Genomic DNA, 26,848 nt, shown 5'->3' on the forward strand with positions numbered 1-26,848 from the left:
CTCTGAATCATCTATCTGACCCTCTGACCCAGAAAGTTATGTTTAAAAGTGTCAAAATTTTAATTTGTTGGCAAAAATTTGGAGTTTGCTATAGGATATAAGAATTTAGAACTAACCATTATGCCTTATATTTTTTACATCAGCCTTAGATTTAAAATAGGTCTATGGTTCACTAATTATGTGCAAAGAGATCATATATGCAGAATCAGTCACTGACACCAAATCTCAAACACAGGAGAGTAAGTGAAGACATAGGTAAGATGTGTAGGGGGAAAAAAAATCAATGAGTGTGTGTTAGTTTGAATGATAGAGTAAGGATTTAGGGGCTTTGACAATATGAAAAAATATTTTAATAATTCAGTTAAAACATAACATATGCATTAGTGAAGTATGAAATGATCAAGACTACCTTATTGAGAATTGCACAGATGCCATCAGTGAAAATATAAAGTGGTTTCTAGTGTTAGAGTTTAGAGTATGTAATTTGATCAGCTAAATATGCAGCCTAATTTGTCAATGAAGTAGAAAAATTAGATTTGAGTCTATAGCAAGAGAACAAGGACAAATTTTTGGTATCTTATCCTTCATCAGTTAGAGAGCCATTTTCACAGAGCGTCTCAGCTTCACCATGAAAATTCCCCTTAAAATGCAATAACACAGATGCAGATAAATGGATCATAAACACTGCAGGACCACTAAATCTCTGCCTTGAGAATTAGATACACTAACCTATACTTAATACGTCAACTTTAAATATCTGAGAAGTAACTCTAATTAATGTCTGAAATGAAACATTTTTAGAATTTTATTTGTAGTGATTCTGTTTTTCTTCAGCCTTTAGAGGTGTTTTGTGTGTATGTGTGTGTGTGTGTGTGTGTGTGTGTGTGTGTGTGTGTATGTGTGTGAATGTGTGTGAATGTGTGTACAGCCTTAGATATATTTCCCCAGGAGTTTTTCACCATATTTTCTCAGATATGATTATCTCCCTGGCTAAATCTTGCCAACAAGCCTAGGATTGGAGGTCAAGATACCACATCTGGCTTCTTTCACTCTCTATTTCTCTCCTTTATTAATGTGCATTGTAGGGATTGAACTTGGGTTCTCATGCTTGCAACATAAACATTTACTGACTGAATTAGCTCCCCAGCAAAGAGAATGGATTTAAATATTTCATCATTTTAATTTTTCTATTTTGTTTTTTCTTTTCTTTTTTCAGAGAATTGAGGGTACAGTTGATATTTCTGTCATTACCAATGGAATTCAAGTCATAGCAAAGGACAGTTTTAGTTACAGCTGCTTACAAACACCTGTTGTCACTGATTTCAGCCCAAAAGAACGGACAGTTCTGGGTAAGAAATACTTCTGTGAGATCAGTCATTTGTCTTTTGGGTCTGGGTTACCTCACTCAATATGATAATTTCAAGTTCCATTAATTTACATGCAAGTTTCATGGTATTCTTTTTCTTCACCTCTGAATAAAATTCCATCATGTATATTCACATTTTCATTGTCCATCATCAGTGGACATTAGGACTTTATAAGTAGTAGTAGATTTTGTGTGATCTCAAACTATAGTACATTAAATATCTTTATAGTTCCTATCACATTGCTGAATTTTGCATCTACAAGTGACTTTCCCTTCGGTGCAAATACACACATATACACACACACATGCGGGTGCATACACCCACACGCACAAGTATACACACACAAACCAGAATGTTCTTCAAAGCACGGGTTCTCACTGAAGTTTGTTCCTTACACTGAAACATGATCTTTACTTTCCTTTACTTTAAACACAAACAAGTCAACTTAAAATTTTATGCTGAACATGCACAATGGTGAGAAAAATATTATATCTTTAAAAAGTACTTCAGTGCTTTTTTTTTCTTTGTGAAAAAAATATGGCACTTTATGTGTACATAGAAGCATTAACTCATTCTTTTGAATTTTTGCCTCTGAAACTGGAAAAATTTTCTAAATCCAATAAAAAATAAACATGTTGGTTTGGTTAATATGCAAATTTTATTGGGGTAACAAGTTAAAGTTTTATACAACCAGTTGTATTTTTCTTTTAAAACAATAGGAAAGGTCAATTTAACAATTAAAGGTTATAACTTTGGAAATGAACTCGCACAAAATACGGTGTATGTTGGAAGAAAGCTCTGCCAGGTACTTCACTCAAACTTCACAGACATTACATGCCTTTTGCCCACGTTACCGCCAGGAAAACATGACATCTATGTGAAAGTCAGAAACTGGGGTTTGGCATCAACAAGGTATGATACTGATACTGATTATAAATGATACAACTATGAAAAGCTTGGGGCTAAAATTGGGATAGGGAAAATTTTAATCGTAAACTTGCAAATATGTTGATTGCTTTCTTTACTCTTTTATATCTCCTCATAGAAAAAAATTCTTTAAAATTCTCATAAAGTACGCATTAGCACTTTAGTTTTTGACCAAACCATTTAGAAAAAGTTACAAATATTCTCTGTTGAACTTTTTACTGGTTATGTGATTTGCATGTTTTTCAAGCAGTTTTGGTAACAGAGAGAGAGAGAGCAGTTGTTTAATTCTGAATTTATAGTAATTTCCTGCACTAATGTTACACACACGTTGTTGGGAGGATTTTTCTCAATGCTTAAACAATTCTGTAACAATTAGAAATGTAAAAATGGATGTTGGTATAATAAGAATGTATATGAAGTGAACTAGCATTCCATGGAATCGGGCAGGATTCTCTGAAAAATTGACAGTTAATCCAGGATCTTGCCATCTAAAGGAAGCAGTGGAGATAATCCCTTGCTGATTATCTTTCCCATAGGAATTCTGAATTTTCTTCCCTGAAACTTTTAACAGCAAAATTTTAGTTAGTCTCTGAGACAATTGCTAGTTTGGAATACTTTGAAAAACAGCAAACTAAATTAATGACTTAAAAAGAAGGCAAAGAAGGCAGGTGTCCGATTAGATGGGCAGATGATTGCCCAAATCTTACAGGAAGTGAGGACCAGTAAGCATAGACTCTAGAACTGCATCCCCTGTTGGAATTACTGGGAGGAGTTCATAACGTTTTTGAAAATCTACTGGCTTTTGATGTTTGTGGGTGATATCATGTACAAAGTCAAACCCAAACTGTGTATTTAGATGGTAGTTGGAGAAATGCCAATTCAGCATACTAAAGGAGTTAAATGAAGCAATACAAAACCTAGGATAAAGGGGTTGAGCCCTCTGTATCAGGTCTGAACATCGCACAATTTGATTCTACCCTAGCAGGCATATCATCTATAATAAAACAAAGTAAATATGTGCCTTCCCTGAGATAATAAAAAGTCTTGACAATTTTTCAACAACTAGGAAAAATTAAACTGAATTACACAAAAATTAATTACTTCTATAATGTATTGAATTTTGTTGCTACTTTTTTTAACATGTACATCTGTCTTCACATTTTACTGTAGTAAAGATTTTAAAACACTAATTCCATTTATTTCTTGTGATCTCATTTCTTAAAATCATATTTTCTATATTATAAGACTTTTCATCTCACATAGTTCTGTTATTAGATTTTTCAAAACTCTGGTTTTCAAAATTAATATATACATTTAACCAATGTAAAGATGATTACCAGATTATCTGATCTGAAAAATTAATGTCGAATTATATATATATTCAATTATTTCTTATTCCCAAAACATTGTGCAGTGTAAGGAAGCTCACTGGAAATCTATTCTTCTGTTTTTTTCAGGAACAAGTTAAATGCTTCCATATTGTACATTTTGGAAGTCATCCACATGTTTCCCCAGAGAGGATCTTTGTATGGAGGCACTGAAATCACTATAATGGGTTTTGGGTTCAGCACAATACCAACTGAGAATTCTGTTCTCTTAGGTAAAACCTTTGTCCTGTAGGGTCTAACTTGTTAAGGATTTCCTTGTCTAAAATGATCTGCCGGAGGAACTGGGTTGTTACACAAATATTTTCAGTGATCTTACAATATTGTAAGAAAGGTTATACAAATAGTCTTAATTGCTTTTCTATATTATCATGTGTTGGGGGGGTGAGGGTTCATGCATATTGGTACTCATATGAGGCCAGAGGAGGACATTGGATACCCTATAGCTGGAATCATAGATAGCTGTGAGCCACTGGTTATCAGTGATAGGAACTGAACTCGGAGCTTATGCAAAGGGACCAAGAGCTCTTAACTACTGCTCCCTCTCTCCGATCCCTTTCTCTGATCCCTCTGTTGCTGTTGTTAATGGAGAAAAGTGTTTATGGTTAAAGGGATAATGAGACAGAGAACAACTCTGCTTCTGAATCTTTCATTATCATTGTGTATTCAATGTGTATAAAATGCTTGTGTGAAAACACATACTCAAACAATCACCATCAGAAGCAAAGTACCAAAGATCCTCCTGTGTAACACAGAGCTCTGTTAAGCAATGACTCTTTACTGCTGATACATTCGTCTGTAGTTCAAACAAACAAACAAACAAACAAAAAAAAACAAAAACAAAAAACACAAAATAAAAACAAAACCGACAATGCTTTTCCTACCTTTATACTTTTAGGCTCCTTCCCATGTGAGATTACATCATCATCAGAAACTGTCATCAAATGTACTCTCCATTCAACAGGGACGGTATTCAGAATTACCAACAACGGTTCACATTTAGGTACCAACCACGATTATATATATTGAAAATAAAAAAGAGAGTTTATGCTGAGATTAGGTTAATTTTTATTTTGCATTTTAAGTTGTCTAGAGAATCAGTGTTGTTTCTTTTATACTTTTGCAGTGTTCTCCATATGAGATTAAAAGTCACATTCTCACTGCATATGTAGTAATGTACATCATGAGGTTAAGGTGAAAAGGCCAGCCTTTATAATCAGGAAATTTCCAGTGATTTTGCTGCAGTTCAGTACATCCAGAGTTACTGCAGTCATGAATTTCTGAATAACTATTCAAGTTGAATTTATTAGCATGACTAGTTGTTTCCAAAAATTCTTCTGTGTAAAGAGTTGATAAGAACATTAGAAGCACTCCATGTAGCATTTCTGAACAACTTATTTCTTAAATATCCAACTCTTTTCAGTGTTTCATGATCATCACTCTGGAGATATTAGTTACAATTTATTTCTTCCTTTGTATATTATGAGCTTGCTTTCTAGTAATCCTAGTTTTATTTTGGTTGAGTTTAAATTATGTACAAACATTAGCATAGAATATTAACTTGAAAATTGTTCTTACTTTATAAAAATGGCTCTTTTCATGGTTAATTATTAAGACATTTAACTTCTTCTCCTTTTAAAAATCTGCCTCAATTTTTAATCCCAGTGCATGGACTAGGTTATGCCTGGTCGCCATCAGTCTTAAATGTGACTGTGGGTGATACCGTGGTGTGGTCCTGGCAAGCACACCCCTTTCTTAGGGGTATAGGGTACAGAATTTTCTCAGTCTCCAGTCCCGGAAGTGTAACTTACGATGGCAAAGGATTTACAAATGGAAGGCAAAAATCTGCATCCGGTATGATTTGTTTTGTTGAAGTTTTCATTGTTTTCCTTTTTCTTACTCATAGTAAATATGTTTACATGAGTTAGTCATGCAAATAAAACTAGAAATTTGTTTACCTGACATTTTATGCTTATTTAAAAACCATTATAAATAAATTCAAGCAATTATCTTAAACATACTAAGATGTTTAGTATGCTATTTCTGGTCTTTATTATGTTTATTGAATCCATGATAATTGACCAACTGAAACATATGTTATGTAACAAAGTACAATGGGACTATATGAAGATAGGACTATATGTTTTAGTCACACTAACCTGATAATAAATAATGAACTTTTGTTGATTGTAATCAGCTTATCAGCGTTTCTTATAAGAAAAGTGTGATTATGCCTTTCAGATAACTAGTTTGTTCTATGCTTGTAATAGTATAAATTTTCATTGTAGTTTTTCTTAAAATCTAATAAATTAGGCTAGACTTTGCATAGTTTTCTTTAAAATGTAAAGGTGGATCTTGTCTTTCTTGTATGAAACTTCACTATCAAAACCAAAACCAGCCGAACAAAAGTCTTTATAGCCAGCGACTCATTCCTACTACTTCCCATTGCTCTATAAGACACATAAAACATAAGAAAATTGTCATCGGCACTTGCATTGAAATGATAATTTCCCATTTCCTCACCTAGTTTTCAAAGATTCATTAATTGCCTGTATCTCTTGTGTATAATCTTATTTTATGGCAGGTTCATTTTCTTACCAGTTTACTTCCCCTGGAATCTATTACTACAGCAGCGGGTATGTTGATGAGGCTCACTCCATATCTCTCCAAGGAGTCATTAAGGTTTTTCCAGCAGAAACCAGGCACATTCCCCTGCACCTGTTTGTGGGAAACATTGAAGCGACATATGTTCCAGGTGAGATGGTTAAACATGGAAACTACACCAGATGACCCGGCTTAAAGTGGTCTTTGTAGAATAGATCTCAGATGACTGGATCTACCTGCTTTTGTCTCTTCCTAAGGCTAGAATTTATTATGTAAAATTACTAATTAATGTACAATTTAATAAATAAATTAAAATACTCTTAAAAATTAATTTTAAAAATAACAGATCTCCAGAATTTAAAACCATCTACCTGCTTCATTAATGTAAACAGTAAAATAGAGTCTGAACAGAGTTCTTGTTTTAGGATAGTGTTCATGGTTTACAAATGATTCTTTTGTCTAAAGCAGGTCCTGAGCATTTACAGTTGGCAAGTACTGCAGCAGGCTGCCTAGCAACAGAACCCCTGTGTGGCCTGAATGATACAAGGGTTCAACATTCAAGTAAATTATTCTTCGAGCTTTCAAATTGCATTTCACCCTCTATAATCAACATTACTCCCTCTACCGGAACAGCAAATGAACTCATAACTATCAATGGACATGGCTTCAGTAGTCTTCCATGTGCTAATAAGGTAAGAAAATAGAATCTCTTCTTCTCAGTGTCCATGTGCTCATTAAAAAGAACATAATTTGACCACAATCCCCTGGTGAAATTTCATCATATTTATGAGCTATAACTTACATACTACTAATTCACTTAACATTTACAATTGTACATATGTGTGTATATTTAATAGTATATTAATAGAATTGTACACCTCTGACTGGAGTAAGTTTTAGAACATGTCATGATCATAAAAGAAACCTCATAGGACATCACCCACTTCCTTCACCCACGTCAGCACAATGGTAACTGCTAATCTATTTTCCCTCAATATAGAATTGCCTATTCTGAACATTTTTCTGCAATATGAAGTTCTTTGTGAACGTTTATTTTCCTTTGGCTTAATATGCTGAAAGTTCATGCACGATTCAGAACTTCCTTTCTTTTCCTGGATGAATATATATGTTGTTATATGCAATGTATATCACATAGAGTCTATTCATTTATCCAATTGATGGTTATTTAATTTTATACTTTTTGGTTAATATTAATAACTCAGTTATTAACACACTTGTAAAACCCTGATGTAAGATCAATTTAATATACATTTTCATCAATTTCCCATTAATTTTATGAATACAATTTTTTCACAGAATTACCATTTTAAAAATGTAATTGGTGCTAATACAAACATAAAGTTATATGAGAGTAATGGATGAATACCTTTTATTTTATATTCATTTTTCTTCCAGGTTACAATTGGTAGCTACCCTTGTGTTGTAGAAGAAAGTAGTGAAAATTCTATTATATGTCATATTGACCCTCAAAACTCAATGAATGTTGGCATTAGAGAAATTGTTACTTTGATTGTCTACAACCTGGGCACTGCTATCAACACACTGACCAATGCATTTGACAGGCGGTTTGTACTTTTGCCACACATAGACATGGTGATGCCAAAAGCAGGGTCAACTACAGGAATGACAAGGGTGACCATACAAGGCTCCGGATTTATGGCATCTCCTGCAGGTGTAGAAGTCTTTATGGGTGATTTCCCATGTAAAGTTCTATCTGTGACCTACACAGCTATTGAATGTGAGACATCTCCTGCTCCCCGACAGCTTGTTCTTGTAGACATTCTAATACATGGAGTGCCTGCCCAATGTCAGAGCAACTGCAGCTTTTCATATTTAGAAAACATTGCTCCCTATGTAACAGGAGTCTTCCCAAACTCAATCCAAGGATATGGAAATGTCCTCATCAAAGGAGAAGGTTTTGGGACAGTGTTGGAAGAAATTTCTATATTTATCGGAAGTCAACAGTTCAGAGTAATAGATGTTAATGAGAATAATATTACTGTTCTCATGACTCCACTAGAAGCTGGACTTCATTCTCTCAGTGTTGTTGTTGGGTCTAAGGGCTTGGCTCTGGGAAATCTAACCATCAGAAGCCCGGCACTAGCTTCTGTCTCACCAACCTCTGGAAGCATTGCTGGTGGAACAACTTTGATAATCACAGGCAACGGATTTTCTCCTGGAAACACCACAGTTACTGTTGGGGATCAGCCTTGTCAAATTACGTTCATCAGCTCCAGTGAGGTCTACTGTAGCACCCCAGCTGGGAGAGCTGGTACAGCCAATCTGAAGATCAGTGTCAATGCAATCATCTACCCACCTTTGTCATTTACATATGCCATGGAGGATACTCCATTTCTCAAAAGAATCATCCCTAATAGAGGTACTCCAGTATCTACATATCTTTTTATTTATTGAATTGATGTCATGTTACAGTTATATTAATTATTACTGAGTTATGATATTAAATAATGTCTTCAACATCATCCTCCTTAAGCCAATTAATGTAATGCATGGGATTCAAATTCTGCATAGTCTTAATTTTGTATTTTTTCATACATTTTCAGTATAAAATTCCAGCTTTAATATAGAAACACAATGCACATCATCTTGGTCTAAATTACAAATGAGGAAGAAACAAATAACTGTCATGGGAGCAAAATGAGTAGGTTAGTCGTTAATATTGATGTGGTACAAGAAACAATTGTTAAGATTCACAAGTGATTGATCTTAATAACACCGACACTTGTTCAGAATATTATATTTCTATAAACTCTGACTTCATATTGTTGGTACAACAAAATTCTTTCCAAGGAAGTGGCATCAGATGGAGATGGCATCTTATTCTTTGCCTTGTACCACAGGTTCTAGTCTCTATGCTATTTGATGACTTGTCATCTATGTGAGGGATCCTACACAACTGCAGCAAAACAGTCAAGAGTGTGGCCATTTAGTGACTGGGGTAATACATCCAGACTCAAAATAGCACATTACTTGTGTGTAAATGGGATTATTTGTTTTAGACATCCTATCACAATCCATCCTATAAGAAGATCAATCTAGGTACTGAAAGGAGGAAGCTGGAGGTAGGTTCTGAAACAAAGGTCATGGAAGGGCACTGCTTAGCCTTAATCTCTATAGCTTGCTCAACCTGCTTTCGTATACCACTTAGGATTACCTGGACATCTGTGGCACCTGTGTAGGGCTGGTATTGACCTCATCAGCAATGGCAGGTGTTGTTTGCCCCCATGTCTGTTCTTTCCATCTGTCTTGTATCCTCCAAAGAATATGTGTGATGAAAAGAAGCTTATATAGAGAGAGACCAGGCCTACCTCATTTAATAAAGTGATAGACTGTAGATTGATTACTTTAAAGGAATGCAGCATTTGAAATGTCAACAAAATTTTAACCTTTAAAAATAATTTAGTGGCCAGGCAGTGGTGGCACACGCCTTTAATCCCAGCATTTGGGAGGCAGAGGCAGGCAGATTTCTGAGTTTGAGGCCAGCCTGGGCTACACAGTGAGTTCCAGGACAGCCAGGGCTACACAGAAAAACCCTGTCTCAGAAAACAAAACAAAACAAAACTAATAATAATAATTTAGCTTGTATTTGAAAATACTGCTCTAATGAATTATATATATAATTTTATGCTAATGACTCATTACTTATATTATCATAATCTTTACTTCATTAGACAATCATATAGTAATTTTTATTATAAAAATTAAATGTGACTGTAAATTTTCTTGTAAATTTTTAATTCATAATAAGCTATAAAGATTACCATCTATTCATGCAAAATTTAAGAATTTGTTCTATGGAATTTTAATGTCCTATGGAATTTCCATGTTTAGTGTCCTCAACGTACATTTATTTTTTGTTTTTTTTTTAAAGAGCTAATTACCTAAAGGTGAAATTGTAGAGATAAACAGAGTTCTGAACAAGTAAATTCTTGTTGGGCTTACATAGAAAATGATGAACTCTATTGAATAAATATAAGATATTGTTAAATAATTTCAATGGAAACAGCAGATTATGAATGATTAGATTCATAATTAAAGACATATATGACATGATTTGGTCAACAAACAATACAGTTTTGGATGGGATAAAATAGGAAAAAAAGGAAGAAAGTTCACATGTACAAATTGGGAAGCAGGAAGAAAACTCACATGTACAATATTTGGTCTTACAAAAAATGGTAATTTGATATATAATAATTGTGTATGTAAAGAAGGAGGGACTACATACTAAAGATAATATTCTTCATTATCTTGGAGTCCTATTTTCCTTGATAGTTAATTCAACATAAGATTGACAGCAAAGTAAAAAAAAAATTAATATGTTTACAGTGACTTTATTTAAAAAAATGAAAACCTAAAGGCAGTTTCAATATTTTATTGTATTGTTATACATATTATGTTTTGCCTGCAAGTATGTATGTGTGCCACTTGTGGAACTATTATAAGTCAACATGTGTGTACTGGGAATCAAACCCAGGTTCTCTGAAAGAGACTCAGTATTCTTACTTGCTGAGCCATCTCTCCAGCCCTACAAAGACAGTTGTACCTAACTGTCTTTACACAAAAATTAAGAGTTATTTAAAACTTACTAAAATACATGAAAAGATTAAAAATAAAGGTATTATTTTATCAAAAAATAAAGTAACTGAAAAAATGAACACTTGGGGTTTGTTTATATTTAACTTAAAACCTTAACATCAATATTTACCTTAAAAATCTTTAAAATACTTCTTTCCCCTCTATTTTCAACTATAACTGATTTTTTTATATCATGCCATATTTGTTCTGAATATGTAGCTACTAAAAATACTTGAGTAACAAAAAGTATAGCCCATTCTCAGAAAGAATTGCTACAAAGTACAAACTAGCACTAAATGCTAAGACTCATGCTCAGAAATCCATCGCTCTTTCTTTCCTTTTTCTCTACCAGACTAAAGAGGTAATTTATAAGTTATCATGGATGGAAGGGCTGGAAAACAGCAAATATTTAGATAAGTCACTTGTAATGATTGTGTAATAGGCTGGTATATATTGTAAAAAATGTACACAGCACATCATATGTACTGTTATATGTAGTTTTAAATGCTGGGTATTATTTTGGTTTGGTTTGGTTTCAGGTTTTTCAAGACAAGATATCTCTATGTATCCCTGGCTGTCCTGTAACTTACTCTGTAGAAAAGGCTAGCCTCAAAACTCAGTGACCCACCTGCCTCTGCCTCTTGGAAGCTGGTTGTCAAGGCCTGCCTGGATCAACTAGATATTATTTTCTTCACAGAAGTAAAGTTGCATATCTTTAAGTGCATATAGAAACACTAGCAGGTGTGTGTATTTGTGTATTTATATGATTTCCTTTTTGTTTTAAGGTCTACCAGGAACTGAAGTTGAAATAACTGGGTCTAATCTTGGATTTGCTATCTCCGATGTTTCAGTGATGATAAAAGAGAGTGTATGTAATGTGACCACTGTCAATGACACTGTGTTACAGTGCACTGTGGGAGAGCACGCAGGGGGCATTTTCCCTGTGATGATGCTTCATAAGACAAAAGGCTCTGCTGTCTCCTCTGTTGTATTTGAGTACCCACTTTCTATTCAGAATATTTATCCAAGACAAGGTAATCAGACAATTTATACTATTTCAGCGCTCACTTGGAAACAACAATCTTAAAGTCCTGCCGTAACTTGTACTTCTTATAAGAATAAAAATACTTACCTTCATTTGTCCAACAAATTAACAAAAGAGTATCATTCCAAAATAACTTTTATATTTCTCTTACTGCTGTATCATTTAATTAAAATTTTTCCAATTTTAAACTCTAAGGTTACATGGGGAAATTTTAAAATCATATTTAGTATAACAGGAATAAATTATTTCCACAGAAAACAGTTCCTGGTTGAAAAATTAATGGTTAGAAAATGTCAAAAAGTGTGATGAAAATACTCAAGTAATAATGTTTCATGTATGTTTTGAGTACTCTAAAAATCCTTTGTGACATCTCTTTTAAATTAAATTTTAGTTTCCAAAATTATTTACTTAAATTAACAGAAGTCACATTTATTCATTGAAAATTTAAAACACTACAATTGAAAGATATTTGGTTTTATTAATAATGTAATAAATTTCAGATCTAAGAAAGTTACATAAAGATACTTTGGGGGGCTAACTGAACCACATGTTTGCAGAGGGGACATTTACTTCACATTTGTTCAGGTTCTCCTTGTATTTATCTTTTCAGGGAGCTTTGGTGGTGGGCAAACCTTGACTGTGACAGGCATGGGATTTGATCCATGGAATTCAACCATATTGGTCTGTGACTCTGAATGTGCAGATGACAAACTTATATCTAACTCTACAACACTGGTCTGTGAGATTCCTCCTAATAATGGTAAATACTCAAAAAAAAAAAAAAAAGTAGCCTGTGAGAAATTCTAATTTTAGAAAGATTACAGTCTTTTCTCAGGTTGTTGAATTCTTTTGAAGTAATTGAATCAGATCTATGACCATCTTGACTTCAATTTAGTCAGAACTGTATTTCCTACCTGTGTAAATCTGAAAACTTTGTGACATCAATTCATAGCTCTTAGTTGAGAATTCAAATGGAGAACTTGTTAGTTCTTGTTAGTCAAATTTTCTTTAAAAGCAAATAAACAGTGCTGAGAGGGGGGAAAAATGGTTTTCTCCAGAGAAAAGCTCACCAACTGGTTCTCTTACACCAAAAGGTTAACCCAGAAATTTTACATACAAGTAACATTATACAGATCGATTATGTTGTATTTAGAAATAAGACATACATACGAATGTAACAACAATTAGTGGGAAAAGGTCAAACACTTGAAAGAGAGCAAAGAAGGGTATATGGGAGGGTTTGGAGGGGAGGAAATGGGGCTAAATTATGTGTTTATAATATAACCTCACAAAATAAAAGTTATTTTAAAAGTTGAATTGCTATAATGCTTTTGTGTATTAACCTTAGCAGTCATCAAAAGGATCTGAGCCTTTAACATTTCTTGGGCAAGATTTTGAAACTCTCTCTACTTCAGATTTTCACCTATCAGATTGGTTTTAACATAGGATTATCGTGAGGTTAACATACGGAGAAGGATAGCTGAAACATGATTTATGATTTGCTGTTATTGTAAGTCTTGTTTATTTTTACTGATTGAAAATTAAAACCTGAGCTCTGGGTAACCCTAAATCTCAAATTTTACTGCTTCCTCTTTACCTACAGCCAAGTTACTAAACCTCTCTCTACTTCAGGTTTTCTATTAAATGGAGACATTGTTAGCCATAATTTGGTTGGTTGTGAATATCAACTATCTAGTACTGTACAGAGATTTTTCATTATTATTTAACAATTTAGAGAAAGAGTTTAGTTATTTATTTAGTTAGTTGTGGTTTTTCGTTTTTTGAGACAGGGTTTCTGTATGTACCCTCGGCTATCCTGGAACTCACTCTGTAGACCAGGCTGGCTCAAACTCAGAGCTCAGTTTACCTCTTCCTCCAGAGTTCTGGGATTAGAGGCATACACCACCACCATCTGGAGGCAAAATTTAAGAAGGTCTTAAAATGACATTTTAGACAAATAAAAGTATGTTTCATACGCAAATACTTTTAACATCAAATCTCATAGTTTTGTGAATATTTTGCTTACTTGATATTCTTATGAACTTTTTGCTTACCTGATGTTTTAATGATTAGTTTTGTCACATCAACACTAGAATTGGTATTTTGATAAAAATATGAAGCAGTACTGGGAAAATTGGCAGGTTGTGAGTCTCAACACTGGTTCTTCTTCTTGTTATTCTACATAGGCTCCTTGTGTGCTTCAGCTCCTCCCTTGCCTCCTCTTTTGCTTGTGTTTCTGTCTCTACCTTTCCAGCTCTGATTTGCAATGTTAGACCTTCTAGTTCTACAAAACTAAGCTGGCAGGTCCGCAGAATTGTTCACAAGAGAAGTCTGAGTGAGTGGTTTCCTTCTCCATTCCCTTATTAATAGAGTATAAAGAATACGTGATATTTTTTAACTGTTGCTAGAGGATCTTGCTAGCTTGTGTATAGCCTGTGTTTATTATGAAGTGTTCATGGGAAAAACAAGAATATAATGAAAATATTTCTGGGTTTTGGCAATGAATCTGGGCCTGATGGAAGAACTCTTCTCAATTTGACTCCCTTCTCGTAGGCAAGGGACCTGATCAAGTCTGTGGAGTGAGTGTGGTCAACGGGAAAGACTCATCTCAATCCATGAAGCTATTTACATACACCTTGTCCCTGACTCCCCTCATCACTGAAGTATCTCCCAGGAGAGGCAGCACTGCTGGGGGCACCAGGCTTACAGTCACAGGATCTGGATTCAGGTACCGTCTTAACACAGGTACACATCAACCTGCTTCTAGGTGCAAGGTGTTGTACTTGCTCTGTCTGTGCCTCACAGTAATCAAGTACAGTCTTGTAGTGTGGAACTTCTTCTGTTTGTAAGCCATGCTTGAGCTACAAAATAGTACTAACCATAACACTAACTGAATACAAACTCTGTACTAGGGACCTTTCTGCCCACAGAAGTTTCCTTCTTTGCCATATAGGGTGTTTTTATCCCACATCATGTTCAGGAGTTAAGGTGAAAGAGACGGAATGATTTGCTCCAAATCTATCAATAAGTTCACAAACAAATCATTTGTTATGTCCTCCCCATCAGCTCATCTCTGATTGCAACTTGTTTCATTATTCTAAAGAAACATCTATTCCCTCATCAAACCCATTCCTTTTCAAGAAGCCAGGGTCTTTTTCCAATCCCATGACTTAGCTACACTGCCCTCCTTCTTCAGTGAACAAAGCTGACATCAACACTTTAAAGCATGGAAGGCTTCATTAATTTCTCAAGTGCTTACAGATATTCTGAGCATACATTTCAAGTAGAGATTAAATTCTAAGGCTTATGACTGTGTTCAAAATGTTGCAAAGGGAAAAAAAAAATCCATGAGCAAGTTTTATAATTCGCAAAATGCAGCTATTGGAGACCATAAAAAGTTGTGATCCCTTGAACCCAGGCAGCCTTTACTTTAATGTTGGAACACTTGCTGGTTTGCACATTTCTATTCCCTGACTTCTTAAAGCCTTTCTTTACTTTTTTCAACAAATATTTCTGAATCTTAATATTGTGTCAGCCTGCACTTTGATAAACCATAGGGTATTACCACTGCTTTCCCAGTAACTTATGAACGCAGAGCTTTTAATATGTGAAATAGAAATTTAACGTAAGCATTATTGCCAACATTTTCTTCCTTTATAGTGAAAACGCACAGGATGTTCAAGTCTCCATAGCCAACAGCAAATGTGATATCCAATATTCCAACAAGACACACATCATCTGCGTGACAAGTGCTCATGCTCCTTCAGGGTGGGCTCCAGTTCATGTCAACATCAAAAACATCGGCCTGGCCAAATTGGTAATGACAGTTAAGTGTAGTCACCACAGCAATGAAAATCTAGCATGCTGGAGGTGGCGTAATTACTAGTAGATATCTTGTTTGAGCGTCTCTAGCAGATAATTGAACTGTGCCTGTACTAGACTTAAGCAGTGTACATTTTTGTTCTTTATTCTTTGTGTTTTATTTGATATTTTAATATTCTGTCTGTGGAATAATTAATAATGGATTTTAACTTTGTTATTATCATGAAATAATTGAGTCATCTATAACATCCTAAAGTTGAGTTTCATTTTATTATTTAGATAAATATATCCAGTTTCAGATTTTTTTTTCGTTGAGAAATTTTCTGATACATTCTCTGAACTTTATGGCTTCTTGCACTCTCTTACAGGAGAATGCTGACTTCTTATATGCTGACGTTTGGTCTGCCAACTCCTCATGGGGAGGAAATCCGCCACCAGAGGAAGGGTCACTTGCTGTTATTACAAAAGGACAGATAATTCTGCTGGACCAAAGTACTCCTATTCTGAAAATGTTACTCATTCAAGGTAAAATTGTAAAAATCTGTATATTAGACTTGCTGATTATTTTCATCAACTTAATTTAATCAAAAGCCTTGATTATGAGCATTCATCTTTGAATTAGGTTTTTAAAATCTGTTTGTGCGTATGATATTATTTAGTGTGTTTCCAATAGCATTCTTTAAACTTTGTTTCATGAAGTTTTTTTTTCAGTGGTAACAGGGGAGGATGGTGAACATCTCCATGTCTTCATATTTAATCAATTAAAATAACATCATTTCCCATGTCAAAAAATACTGAGGTAGTGGATCCCACAGGTTACAAAATTTTAGCAGTTTGCTCAAGCCAATCATAACAATCCCTGACTGTCCTAGTGTTGTGCCCGTTTTGTGAACCCCAAAGACCACCAAGGAGGAGCTGTTTCTGATATAATTGTATTAGGGTCTTTATTCAAGCCATCAGTGGAACAAGGTTTTATAGGAAATGGCAATCAAGCAAGGTGGTTTCTAGCCTGGCATGCATCTAATTGGTGGGGATGGGGGAGGGTAGTCTTATGGAATTTTGGTGTCCTTTAAAATAATTGGCTGGTGGTGGGATCCAAACCATAAACTTAACTTCTGCTTTCCTCTTGATTGGTAGTTGTTATGAAGTGAAGTGCCAGGGACAAGCTTGTAACCTGGAAACTGGTAGATAGACACAGGTTTGTTGGGAGTAACCTGGAAACTGGTGCTAGAGAGTTCAACCTTAGGTCAGGTTCTCTAAGATGGAGTCTGAACCCAAGATCTGGTCTCTAGCTAGAAGCTGACAATAATTCTCCTCTCTTTTGCCCATGAACCTGCCTTCAGTTAGAATCTGGGTTCTCTCTACTTTTTGGTATTCTGTATATACTATAAGAATTGAATAAGCACAGCAATTCCAATTATACATAAAAGAAGCAAAAATAAAGTGCTTGGAACTTTAGTGCATAAACTTCGTCAGAATGGTCTTATGTGCCTAAAAACTTCTGTAATTTTATGATATTTTTTAGCTTCTACAATTATAAAAATATTCGTTATTTGAAGTCATTAAAGAATTAGATCATAGGTAAAGTTGTCCTATCTTCAAACTGGCATCAATCTTATGAAAAAGCATCTTAGTGTAGTCCTTTTTTTTTTTAAAGATTTATTTATTTATTATATGTAAGTACACTGTAGCTGTCTTCAGACACTCCAGAAGAGGGCGCCAGATCTCGTTAAGGATGGTTGTGAGCCACCATTTGGTTGCTGGGATTTGAACTCAGGACCTTCGGAAGAGCAGTCGGGTGCTCTTACCTGCTGAGCCATCTCACCAGCCCCTTAGTGTAGTCCTAATGATGCTAGCCAAGCTATTGCTATGGCACAAAATAGTAAAACTTTCAAAGCTATCTTTTTTTTTTTTTTTTCCCCCGAGACAGGGTTTCTCTGTATAGCCCTGTCTGTCCTGAAACTCACACTGTAGACCAGGCTGGCCTCAAACTCAGAAATCTGCCTGCCTCTGCCTCCCAAGTGCTGGGATTAAAGGCGTGCGCCACCACGCCCGGCTCCAAGCTATCTTTTAAAAGATGAGAACTAATGTTGACATCACAATGATTTTTATAAAGATAACTGTCTCTCTTCTTAATTTATATTTTGAAGACCTGTTTTATGAACTTTATGTAGCTGCACTGTTTAATGATAAATATAAGAGCGAGTGGTTATTAGTAAGCAGTTTACCCTAGACTTTCCTTTGCTGTCAACTCTTGGGGTCCTGAGACACATTAAAATTATGTGGTTCACAGGTGGGACGCTGATATTTGATGAAGCTGATCTTGAACTCCAGGCGGAAAATATCCTAATCACAGATGGGGGCGTTCTTCAGGTATGGGAAACAATCCCTTCACTTAATTTTATTTTTAAAATATTACATGTAAAGCTAATAGTTGATTCTACCAAATTATTCTGAAGTTATATTTGTTTTAGTTGGTTGAATTAATGTTATAACCTCACAGGAGATTCTCAGGATGTTCTAGCATTTTAATAGAGAGAAATGGTACAATGTTGAATTTAAAGTACGAAGAAAACTTCCTGTGTCCATCACCAGGTTATTTCTGAAGGTCAGCTGTTGTATACTGATTGACCTATTAGAAAATTCAAGTCTTAGGGTTGGAGGGAGCTAGCAAGATGGCACAACAAGAAAAAATAGACACAATCAGAGGAACAACACTGGAGGTCATCTTTTAGTCTTAACATGTAGAAGCATCGGATTTAATCATACGCTGGCAACCCGGGTAACAGTGTTTAAAAGGTACATCAGCTGCACTCTTTTTTATATTGATATTTTTCAAGTGACAACAGCGCAGACATGCACCTACATGCATTTGAAAACAGGTACACACAAAAATTTAAGGCTTACATTGAGAAAGAATGATACGGATGACTAGACAATTCTCAAATGGGGAAGAAAAGGAAAAATAATTATTTTTACAAAATAAAAAATTGTGAATTCTGAGTTTTAATTTTCTAAACAAGATCTATGAATTCTTTCAGATAGGGACAGAAGCATCCCCGTTCCAACACCAGGCTGTCATTACTCTTCATGGGCATCTTAGATCTCCTGAGCTTCCTGTATATGGAGCTAAGACATTGGGAGTGCGTGAGGGCACACTGGATCTTCACGGTAGGCTAAAGGCACTTGGATATAAACTTGCCAGTCTTCTCCTATCTTTGGATAGTCTCTCTTTCTTTCTGACTCCACCCCTTAGTCTAGAAAGTCACACACAGAAGCAAGGCTCAGAAGGAAGGTCATGTCTTCCTTCTAGGCCATTCCATAACCTTCTTATAGCTATGTCTGTTTATGTCTGTATAATCAAACACTATTGGTACCATTTGCTTTTTCCTTACGTATGTGATCTATTCATTACTTACTGTCTAAAAGGCACTAATTTTGGAATTGGAAGATGGTAATTTCTTCATTTTTACTTTTTTAACCAGAATATTTCTAAAATGTAAAAACAAATTTATAATTGTACATTCATATAGCTGTAGTTCAGGAAGTTGACATCTAAGTAATGTAGTTTGATCATGTTTGAGGTGATAAGGTAACATTGTTTAAACATGAACTGAGTCATTTTTGCACTGATGTCTTATACCTGGTGATAATCGTAGCCTTTTGTGGATACAGAATATACTATGAACAGGAATACCGTGGCCTTAGATGTCCCACGTGATACTAAATATATACCCTACTATAATTTCTTAGAAATGATATATATACAATTTAGCTGTAGACTGTCAGCTCAAGCTGTTTTACTAATTTCATGGATTCATACATTATTATGGACATAGATTACTATTAACCTGATTACTCATTTTCTACAACAAGAATTTTTCATCTTTCTCTTTTGAGATAAGTGGTAAAACAAAAATAAAATTAATCTTCCCCCAATTGACTTAATTTAAATTCAGAATGCACTTAGTAATCAAGAAAACTCTCCTGAAGAGATGCTTGGTTTGTACGTGGCTTTCAGGTCTGCCTATCCCTGTGGTCTGGACTCGCTTGACCCATACTGCAAATGCAGGAGAATGGACTATAACTGTACGAGAAGCAGTGACATGGAAGGCAGGAGATAGCATCGTGATTGCAAGCACAGGACACAGGTATCAGATGATGTTGATTTATTTGAGTTACAGATTTTTTTTAAAATCTATGTAAAAGAAGAATTATGGGAATTTCTCAAACCATTTTATTTGAACTTGAAGCATTTGGTAAGGAACAATAAGCAAGCTGGTTGGTGGTGGCAATGCACATCTTTAATCCTAGCATTTGGAAGGCAGAGGTAGGAGGCTATCTGTGAGTTCCAGGTTAGCCTGGTCTACAAAGTGAGTCCCTGAACATCAAGGGCTACACAGAAAAAAAAAAATCTCTGTCTCATAAAATCAAAACGAAACAAAACAAAAGAAAACAACAAAAACAAACAGAAAAGGTGAATATAAGCAGCCAAATACATGTGCATCAGATGTTAGCTTCTGTCTGAACACCAGTGTGTGTTGAGTTTCCAGAGACTGAATTTGTTATAAGAACAAGACTAAATCTGAACCACAGTAAAACAATATGTAGCAATAAAATGCTTTATTTTACATGGTTAGGTTCTTAAGTAAGATTTCACTAGAAGGAAGCATTCTGCTACTAAAAGTCATTTGAAAACATCGGACTTGGGGCTTTAGCTAAACACATTTGTGTGAGCGAGCTTCTTTGTCCGGAGTCACCAGAGGACATGGCTGAGCAGCAGGCAGAACACTGTCATCTTCCATGCTTGGCAGTGTTTCTCACAGAACAAAGCTGGAAGTTGTGATAGAGTAAAAAGAGAAGAAATCGGTATACAGTGAGACTAAGCTGGCAGAACTTTCCAGATGCCTGGAATGTCACAGCTGAAACTACATATACACCTTAACGTCCATTTAGTTACATATTCTAGCAATTAATAAATTGAGATCTAGCATCACTGCTCCAAGAATATCATAGAGCGGAGGACGAGAGGCGCTTTGGTTTAGCTTGATGTTCAAATTACAGACACTTAGATTGCATGTGGTTACGTTTACCAGGAAACGAAGAGTAATTATGACAAGAAACAGATCTGCCAAACCCGTGACTGAATTTAAAAATTAAAATGCAAGATGCCATTTTCAAGTTAAAAATAGGGCTGCAGATGTTAGCGAGAGATAAATATATACTTACAAATTTAGCTTTGGAAATACTTCATTTATCGACCCTCACAGAAGGAAATTTAAATTATATAATGACAAAATACAAAAGGAGGAAAGTCACTGGGGTTGCTAATAAAATGGAAAATCCTTATTTATAGCCTTTCTATGTGGAATGAAAGAGCAACCTTACAATTTAGAATAGAGTTGGTTTAAGGACGCATGAATTAGAGCTGGAGAGATGGATCAGCTCTTAAAAGCTAGGCTCACAACCAAAGCATTAAGAAATACAAATTAAGGGATTTCCCATCAAATCTAATGTACTATCCTTAGGTGAATCCAATTAGAAAAAAAATTTTAAAGCCAGAATTAAGAAATGGCTGCTCTGTAACGACATTGGTTAAAGAAGAGGAGGTAGAGAATTTGGGAAGTAGGGAGGTTAGATATGGGGGGAATATACAAAAAAGAGGGGTAGAATGATGTCGTTATATTTTAATTAAATAAAAATAAAATTTTTAATACTAAAAAAGCAAATGAGTTCTTATGGGGATCAGGCTTTGTCCACTTTTAGCAATCATGCTCACCATGCCTATTCCTTGGTGGCTCTCAGTTTCCATAGACTTGCCAGGCTATCAGTTCATTCCTCACACAATTTCTGTGAAGACACTATGAGGTGATAGGCACAATAGCAAAATGTGACTCGAAGAAAGTGCTTCATAAGCATGTGGCATCACTAAATAATGTCATGACACACCCGGCACACTAGAAAGCAAGCCCGAGCCCAATTTTTAAAAGAACTAATTATATGAATGTGTACATCATAAAATCAGCAAGACTCTCTGTGGCTGAAATCTTGCATATATTTGAGAATAAATGACAACTGAATAAATTGTCTGCTTAGAAACTTCTAATGGTTTTCCTTTGTAAGAGTCTCTACATTGCCATGATTGATACCTTGAACCAGATCAGCATTGCTGTAGGAAGCTACTATGTATGTCTTACAGGATGCTTAGAAACATCTCTGGCCTCTGTCCACTGGATGCCAGTGGCACAGCCCTTCTCTCTGAAGCTATTTTCAGTCATTACTGCAACTATAAAGTCATTCTCATTTAAGAACCTCAGGGGATGATACTTAAAGCTATAAATGATTACTTTTGCAGGCTCTGAACAAATCTAGCACTCCAGTTTGAAATGAGTCATCAAACTTACTCTACGTATAAAACATTTTTCCTCAAATATCTCTTCAGAATATGGCATGACATTTTTCAAAAGCACCTTATTTTATGACTGAAACATTCAAATGTGTAAACCAAATATGGCAAATGTGTAAGGTAATTTTCTTTTCCTTAAAATTTTCCAGACACAGCCAAGCAGAGAATGAGAAGCGGACCATCGCATCGGTGTCCGCTGATGGAATGCACATAACCCTAACTAGGCCACTCAACTACACACACTTGGGAATTACTACCACACTCCCCGATGGAACTGTGTTTGAAGCCAGGGCAGAAGTTGGAATTCTTACAAGAAATATCTTAATAAGAGGGTCTGATAATGTGGAATGGAATGATAAGATTCCACCATGTCCCGATGGATTTGACACAGGTACTTTTAGCAACCAGCATGTGGCTGACAGTGATCGTTCCAGTTTTTCAAAACATTTTGGTTTATATTGAAGTGTACTATTTTATTTTCAACTTTAAAATGTATGTAGATATTAAGCTTTGGAACTTGAAGACACTGATGGCTTGATAGTATTTGCAATATAATGAGTAAAACAATCAATGCTGACACCAAAGTGGAAGAAATGAGTGTGTTTGAAGTTCTTGTGATTTCTTATTACTCTTCTATTCTTAGGGTCCTTTATTTTGCATTCCTTGATAACTACAGCTTCACATGTCACCCAGAAACTACATCACTTATATTTACCAAGAAAATGTAGAGTTTCAAATACAGTATTTGATGTTTTTATTTAACAAATCTTTAACAATGCTTTTTGTATTTTCCAAAATCTGAAGTATACATGAGAATACTTTCATTGTAAATAGAATTGTAGTAAATAGTTCATAGACAACAGTAACTAGATAGAACATGGATATATGAGAAGATAAAGAGATAAGTGTAGATATATAGATATGTAAGTTTTAAGATAGGCATGCTATGACAGTAGCAATGCTTTTGAAATTTTATCCCAAATCATTCTTTGCATAAGTTTCTGTTCTATGTATTACAGGATATTTTGCAACATGCCTGACCTGAGCTTGCCAAATATTAGTAACATTCCCATTAGTGTGTCAACCAAATGTTGTAATAGTATTCCAGATGTTGTAACAGTATAATCTGGAAGCAAAATCATCCCTAGTTACAAGCCACAGAACTATACTATGTACCATTATTAAACAAGCCAAAAATATCCATGACTTTCAATGACAAAGGATACTTCTTATTCATGCTCCATCTGTCTAATCTAATGTGGGTCAACAGGAGGTCCTTTCCATTATAATCATTTCAGAATTCAGACCAATGTAGGCCTTGTCTCAATATGGGTTTTCATAATCCCTGAAGCAAAGATATGATGGCTAGAGAGTCAAACCACCAATTAACTGCAAAGGTTCTGAAATGATGTGTTTTGCTTCTGTTTATGTGCCATTGGCCAGGAAAAAAAGTCAACAGCTTTGATGAAGTTAGTGAAAGGCCCTGAACACACAGTAGAGAATTATTGGATACTGATGCATCTTAATGATGTGTTTATACTATAAAGCAAAATTTCTTTTGACAAGTTATCTTCATATTTTCATAATCATTAGTAAGTAGCTAAATAATAACAGACACAAGTTAGTTGATAGCTTTTTCTTTAAAGATAAGCATAAGTTCTTTGTATTTTATGTTAAATGACCCATTTTCTGATGTCATTTTATCTGCATCAAGCCTCAGAGTGGATATGAAAGCAAGTCTCAAGCTGTTTAAAATGAGAATACTTCCTGCTATGCAAATTAGGCTGTCAGACTCTAGTGCTATACAAGTATAATTTTGCATTATGTTAATTCCCAATTTGAAGTGGAAGCTTCAGAAACAATATACAAAATACTATTATCATTATTCACTCAACCATTCAAATATTATTTAGTACTCTCTCTAAAAAAATGGCTTAGGATATTCAAAGAAAAACAAGACACATTATTTGCATTTCTTATTATCTAGAAATAAGATATGAACACATAATATTTATGCTCCAGAGCAAAGCTTAATATATGTGAATAAAGAGAAACAAAATGAGTATAATGAAAAATTTTAAGATGATTATTGCTGTAAGGTCTTAAATAATTTTAAATATTTTAAAATATTTTTAAGGAGAATTTGCTACACAAACATGCCTTCAAGGAAAGTTTGGAGAAGAAATGGGAAGTGACCAGTTTGGAGGCTGTATTATGTTGCATGCTCCTTTACTTGGTGCTGACATGGTAACTGGAAGAATAGAATATGTAGAGGTAAAGAACATCATTGTTAAAACACCGATGTGTCATATAGTGACTATGGACTGAGCTCCTGCTGTTTGCCATGCTCTACTTCCAATTGGATAGCAGACTGATGAATGAACAGTTTTAATGCAGCCAAATAGTCACTCATTTGATCATTCCAAATATTTGATTCTGTATTTTTAAAAAGCATAAATGATGTCCATCCAGACACACAATTCAACACCTAGTAATGGCTTTATAATATTTTCTTTTCTTAGATAACTGGATTATGTTGATTCACACATGTCAGTATCTTGAATATTAGATAACTAGATTATAGGCTTGAAAGAACACAGTAGAATGGTTACTCATATGCTCTAATCAGGAATCAGGAGCCACACCTACAAGGCCCTTGGGCTGTTTACAGTTTTTTTCATCTGAGAGGTTAAGTCAGTGGCAACCTCCCTTCATGATCATGGTGAAGACTGTGATCTTGCATATTAAACACTATGGTGTGCGGTACCTGGTAAATCTCCCAAAGCATTGGGGGAGATTTACCAGGTAAATCTCGGGAATTGAATGATCAGGAAAAAGAAGACATATACATGCATTTATTGTGTTATATAGAAAAATTGAGTCATAAAGAGAGTTTCATTTTATTAAATGAAACAGTTTACTTTTAGAGAAGAGGCAAAACACAAAAGAGTCAAAGATGGCATTAAGCATATAGTAGAAGGCACAGCTACCTTGCAACAATAGGTTTGCTTATTGATCTCTTACTTCACTTATGTGTCTCACTCATTCATTCCCTAACAAGTATTGTCAAATGAATTGCATTATATAAAAGATTGTATTCAGAATAAAATAGTACTTTCAAATAACAACATGAATAATGTGGAGGATATTAATGTAAATATATTCATGTCTTAATATGAAATTGGAGATTTCTTTGAAACATGAAATAACTGAACATTTCTTATTTCTGGCCTGACAGGTGTTCCATGCTGGCCAGTCTTTCCGTTTGGGACGATACCCAATACATTGGCACCTGCTTGGAGATTTACAGTTCAAATCATATGTGAAAGGCTGTGCAATTCATCAGTCATACAACAGAGCTATTACAATCCACAATACACATCACCTTCTTGTGGAGAGGAATATTATATATGATATAAAAGGAGGAGCATTTTTCATAGAAGATGGCATTGAACATGGCAATATTCTGCAATATAATCTGGCAGTCTTTGTACAGCAAAGTACCAGTCTACTGAATGATGATGTGACCCCAGCTGCATTTTGGGTAACCAACCCTAACAACACCATACGACACAATGTGGCTGCTGGTGGCACTCACTTTGGCTTTTGGTACAGAATGAATGACCACCCTGATGGCCCATCTTTTGACCGAAACATTTGCCAAAAGCGAATTCCGCTTGGAGAATTCTTTAACAATACTGTTCATTCTCAGGGGTGGTTTGGACTGTGGATTTTTGAAGAGTATTTCCCCATGCAAACAGGATCTTGTACTTCTACAGTGCCAGTGCCTGCTGTCTTTAACTCACTCACTGTGTGGAACTGTCAAAAAGGAGCTGAATGGGTCAATGGAGGGGCCCTGCAGTTCCACAACTTTGTGATGGTGAACAACCATGAGGCTGGCATTGAGGCCAAGAGGATCCTGGCTCCCTATGTTGGAGGATGGGGGGAAAGCAGTGGAGCTGTGATTAAAAATGCCAAAATCGTTGGTCATCTTGATGAGCTGGGAATGGGACCCATATTTTGCACATCAAAAGGCCTGGTTCTCCCATTTAGTCAAGGCCTGACTGTGTCATCTGTACACTTCATGAATTTTGACCGCCATGCCTGTGTGGCTTTAGGAGTAACATCAATCACTGGGGTGTGTAATGACAGATGTGGAGGCTGGAGTGCTAAGTTTGTTGGCATCCAGTATTTTCATGCACCGAATAAGGCTGGTTTTCGTTGGGAACACGAAGCAGTACTGATTGATGTTGACGGCTCACTAACAGGTAATATTATTCTCCAATCTGTGATTTAAAAAATTACCAAAAATACATTTGAGACAGTGGTGATGCATGCGTTTAATCCCAGCATTTGGGAGGCAGAGGCAGATAGTTATCTACGAGTTCAAGGTCAGCCTGGTCTGCAGAGTGAGTTTCAGGACAGACAAGGCTATACAGAAAAACCCTGTCTCGAAAATTCAAATATATGTTTACATGTATTTGAAAGGTTAAGGCTGATTCACCAGTATCACAGATTGTAGTCCAGCAGTAAATTTATCTTCTGATTTGAAGATGAAATGAAAGCCAAAGGCATTTCTTCTTCTTCTTCTTCTTCTTCTTCTTCTTCTTCTTCTTCTTCTTCTTCTTCTTCTTCTTCTTCTTCTTCTTCTTCTTCTTCTTCTTCTTTTCTT

General features: G+C 35.3%; 1 protein-coding gene across 1 annotated transcript in view; it reads left to right on the forward strand.

Moving 5' to 3' along the window:
• Positions 1–26,848, forward strand: part of Pkhd1l1 (PKHD1 like 1) — a 144,720-nt gene that overhangs the window by 60,339 nt on the left and 57,533 nt on the right. Inside the window, exons 31-49 of the mRNA XM_029548042.1 lie at positions 1,217–1,349; positions 2,087–2,279; positions 3,752–3,894; positions 4,578–4,682; positions 5,345–5,533; positions 6,264–6,434; positions 6,752–6,975; positions 7,700–8,684; positions 11,689–11,937; positions 12,559–12,708; positions 14,502–14,676; positions 15,609–15,765; positions 16,139–16,295; positions 18,064–18,143; positions 18,812–18,941; positions 19,792–19,921; positions 22,326–22,567; positions 24,314–24,450; positions 25,415–26,444. Coding sequence (XP_029403902.1) covers positions 1,217–1,349; positions 2,087–2,279; positions 3,752–3,894; positions 4,578–4,682; positions 5,345–5,533; positions 6,264–6,434; positions 6,752–6,975; positions 7,700–8,684; positions 11,689–11,937; positions 12,559–12,708; positions 14,502–14,676; positions 15,609–15,765; positions 16,139–16,295; positions 18,064–18,143; positions 18,812–18,941; positions 19,792–19,921; positions 22,326–22,567; positions 24,314–24,450; positions 25,415–26,444 — 4,780 coding nt within the window. The remainder of the gene's footprint in view (positions 1–1,216; positions 1,350–2,086; positions 2,280–3,751; positions 3,895–4,577; positions 4,683–5,344; positions 5,534–6,263; positions 6,435–6,751; positions 6,976–7,699; positions 8,685–11,688; positions 11,938–12,558; positions 12,709–14,501; positions 14,677–15,608; positions 15,766–16,138; positions 16,296–18,063; positions 18,144–18,811; positions 18,942–19,791; positions 19,922–22,325; positions 22,568–24,313; positions 24,451–25,414; positions 26,445–26,848) is intronic.

This window comes from Mus pahari, chromosome 17 (assembly GCF_900095145.1).
Source record: "Mus pahari chromosome 17, PAHARI_EIJ_v1.1, whole genome shotgun sequence".
NCBI classification, from domain to species: Eukaryota; Metazoa; Chordata; class Mammalia; order Rodentia; family Muridae; genus Mus; species Mus pahari.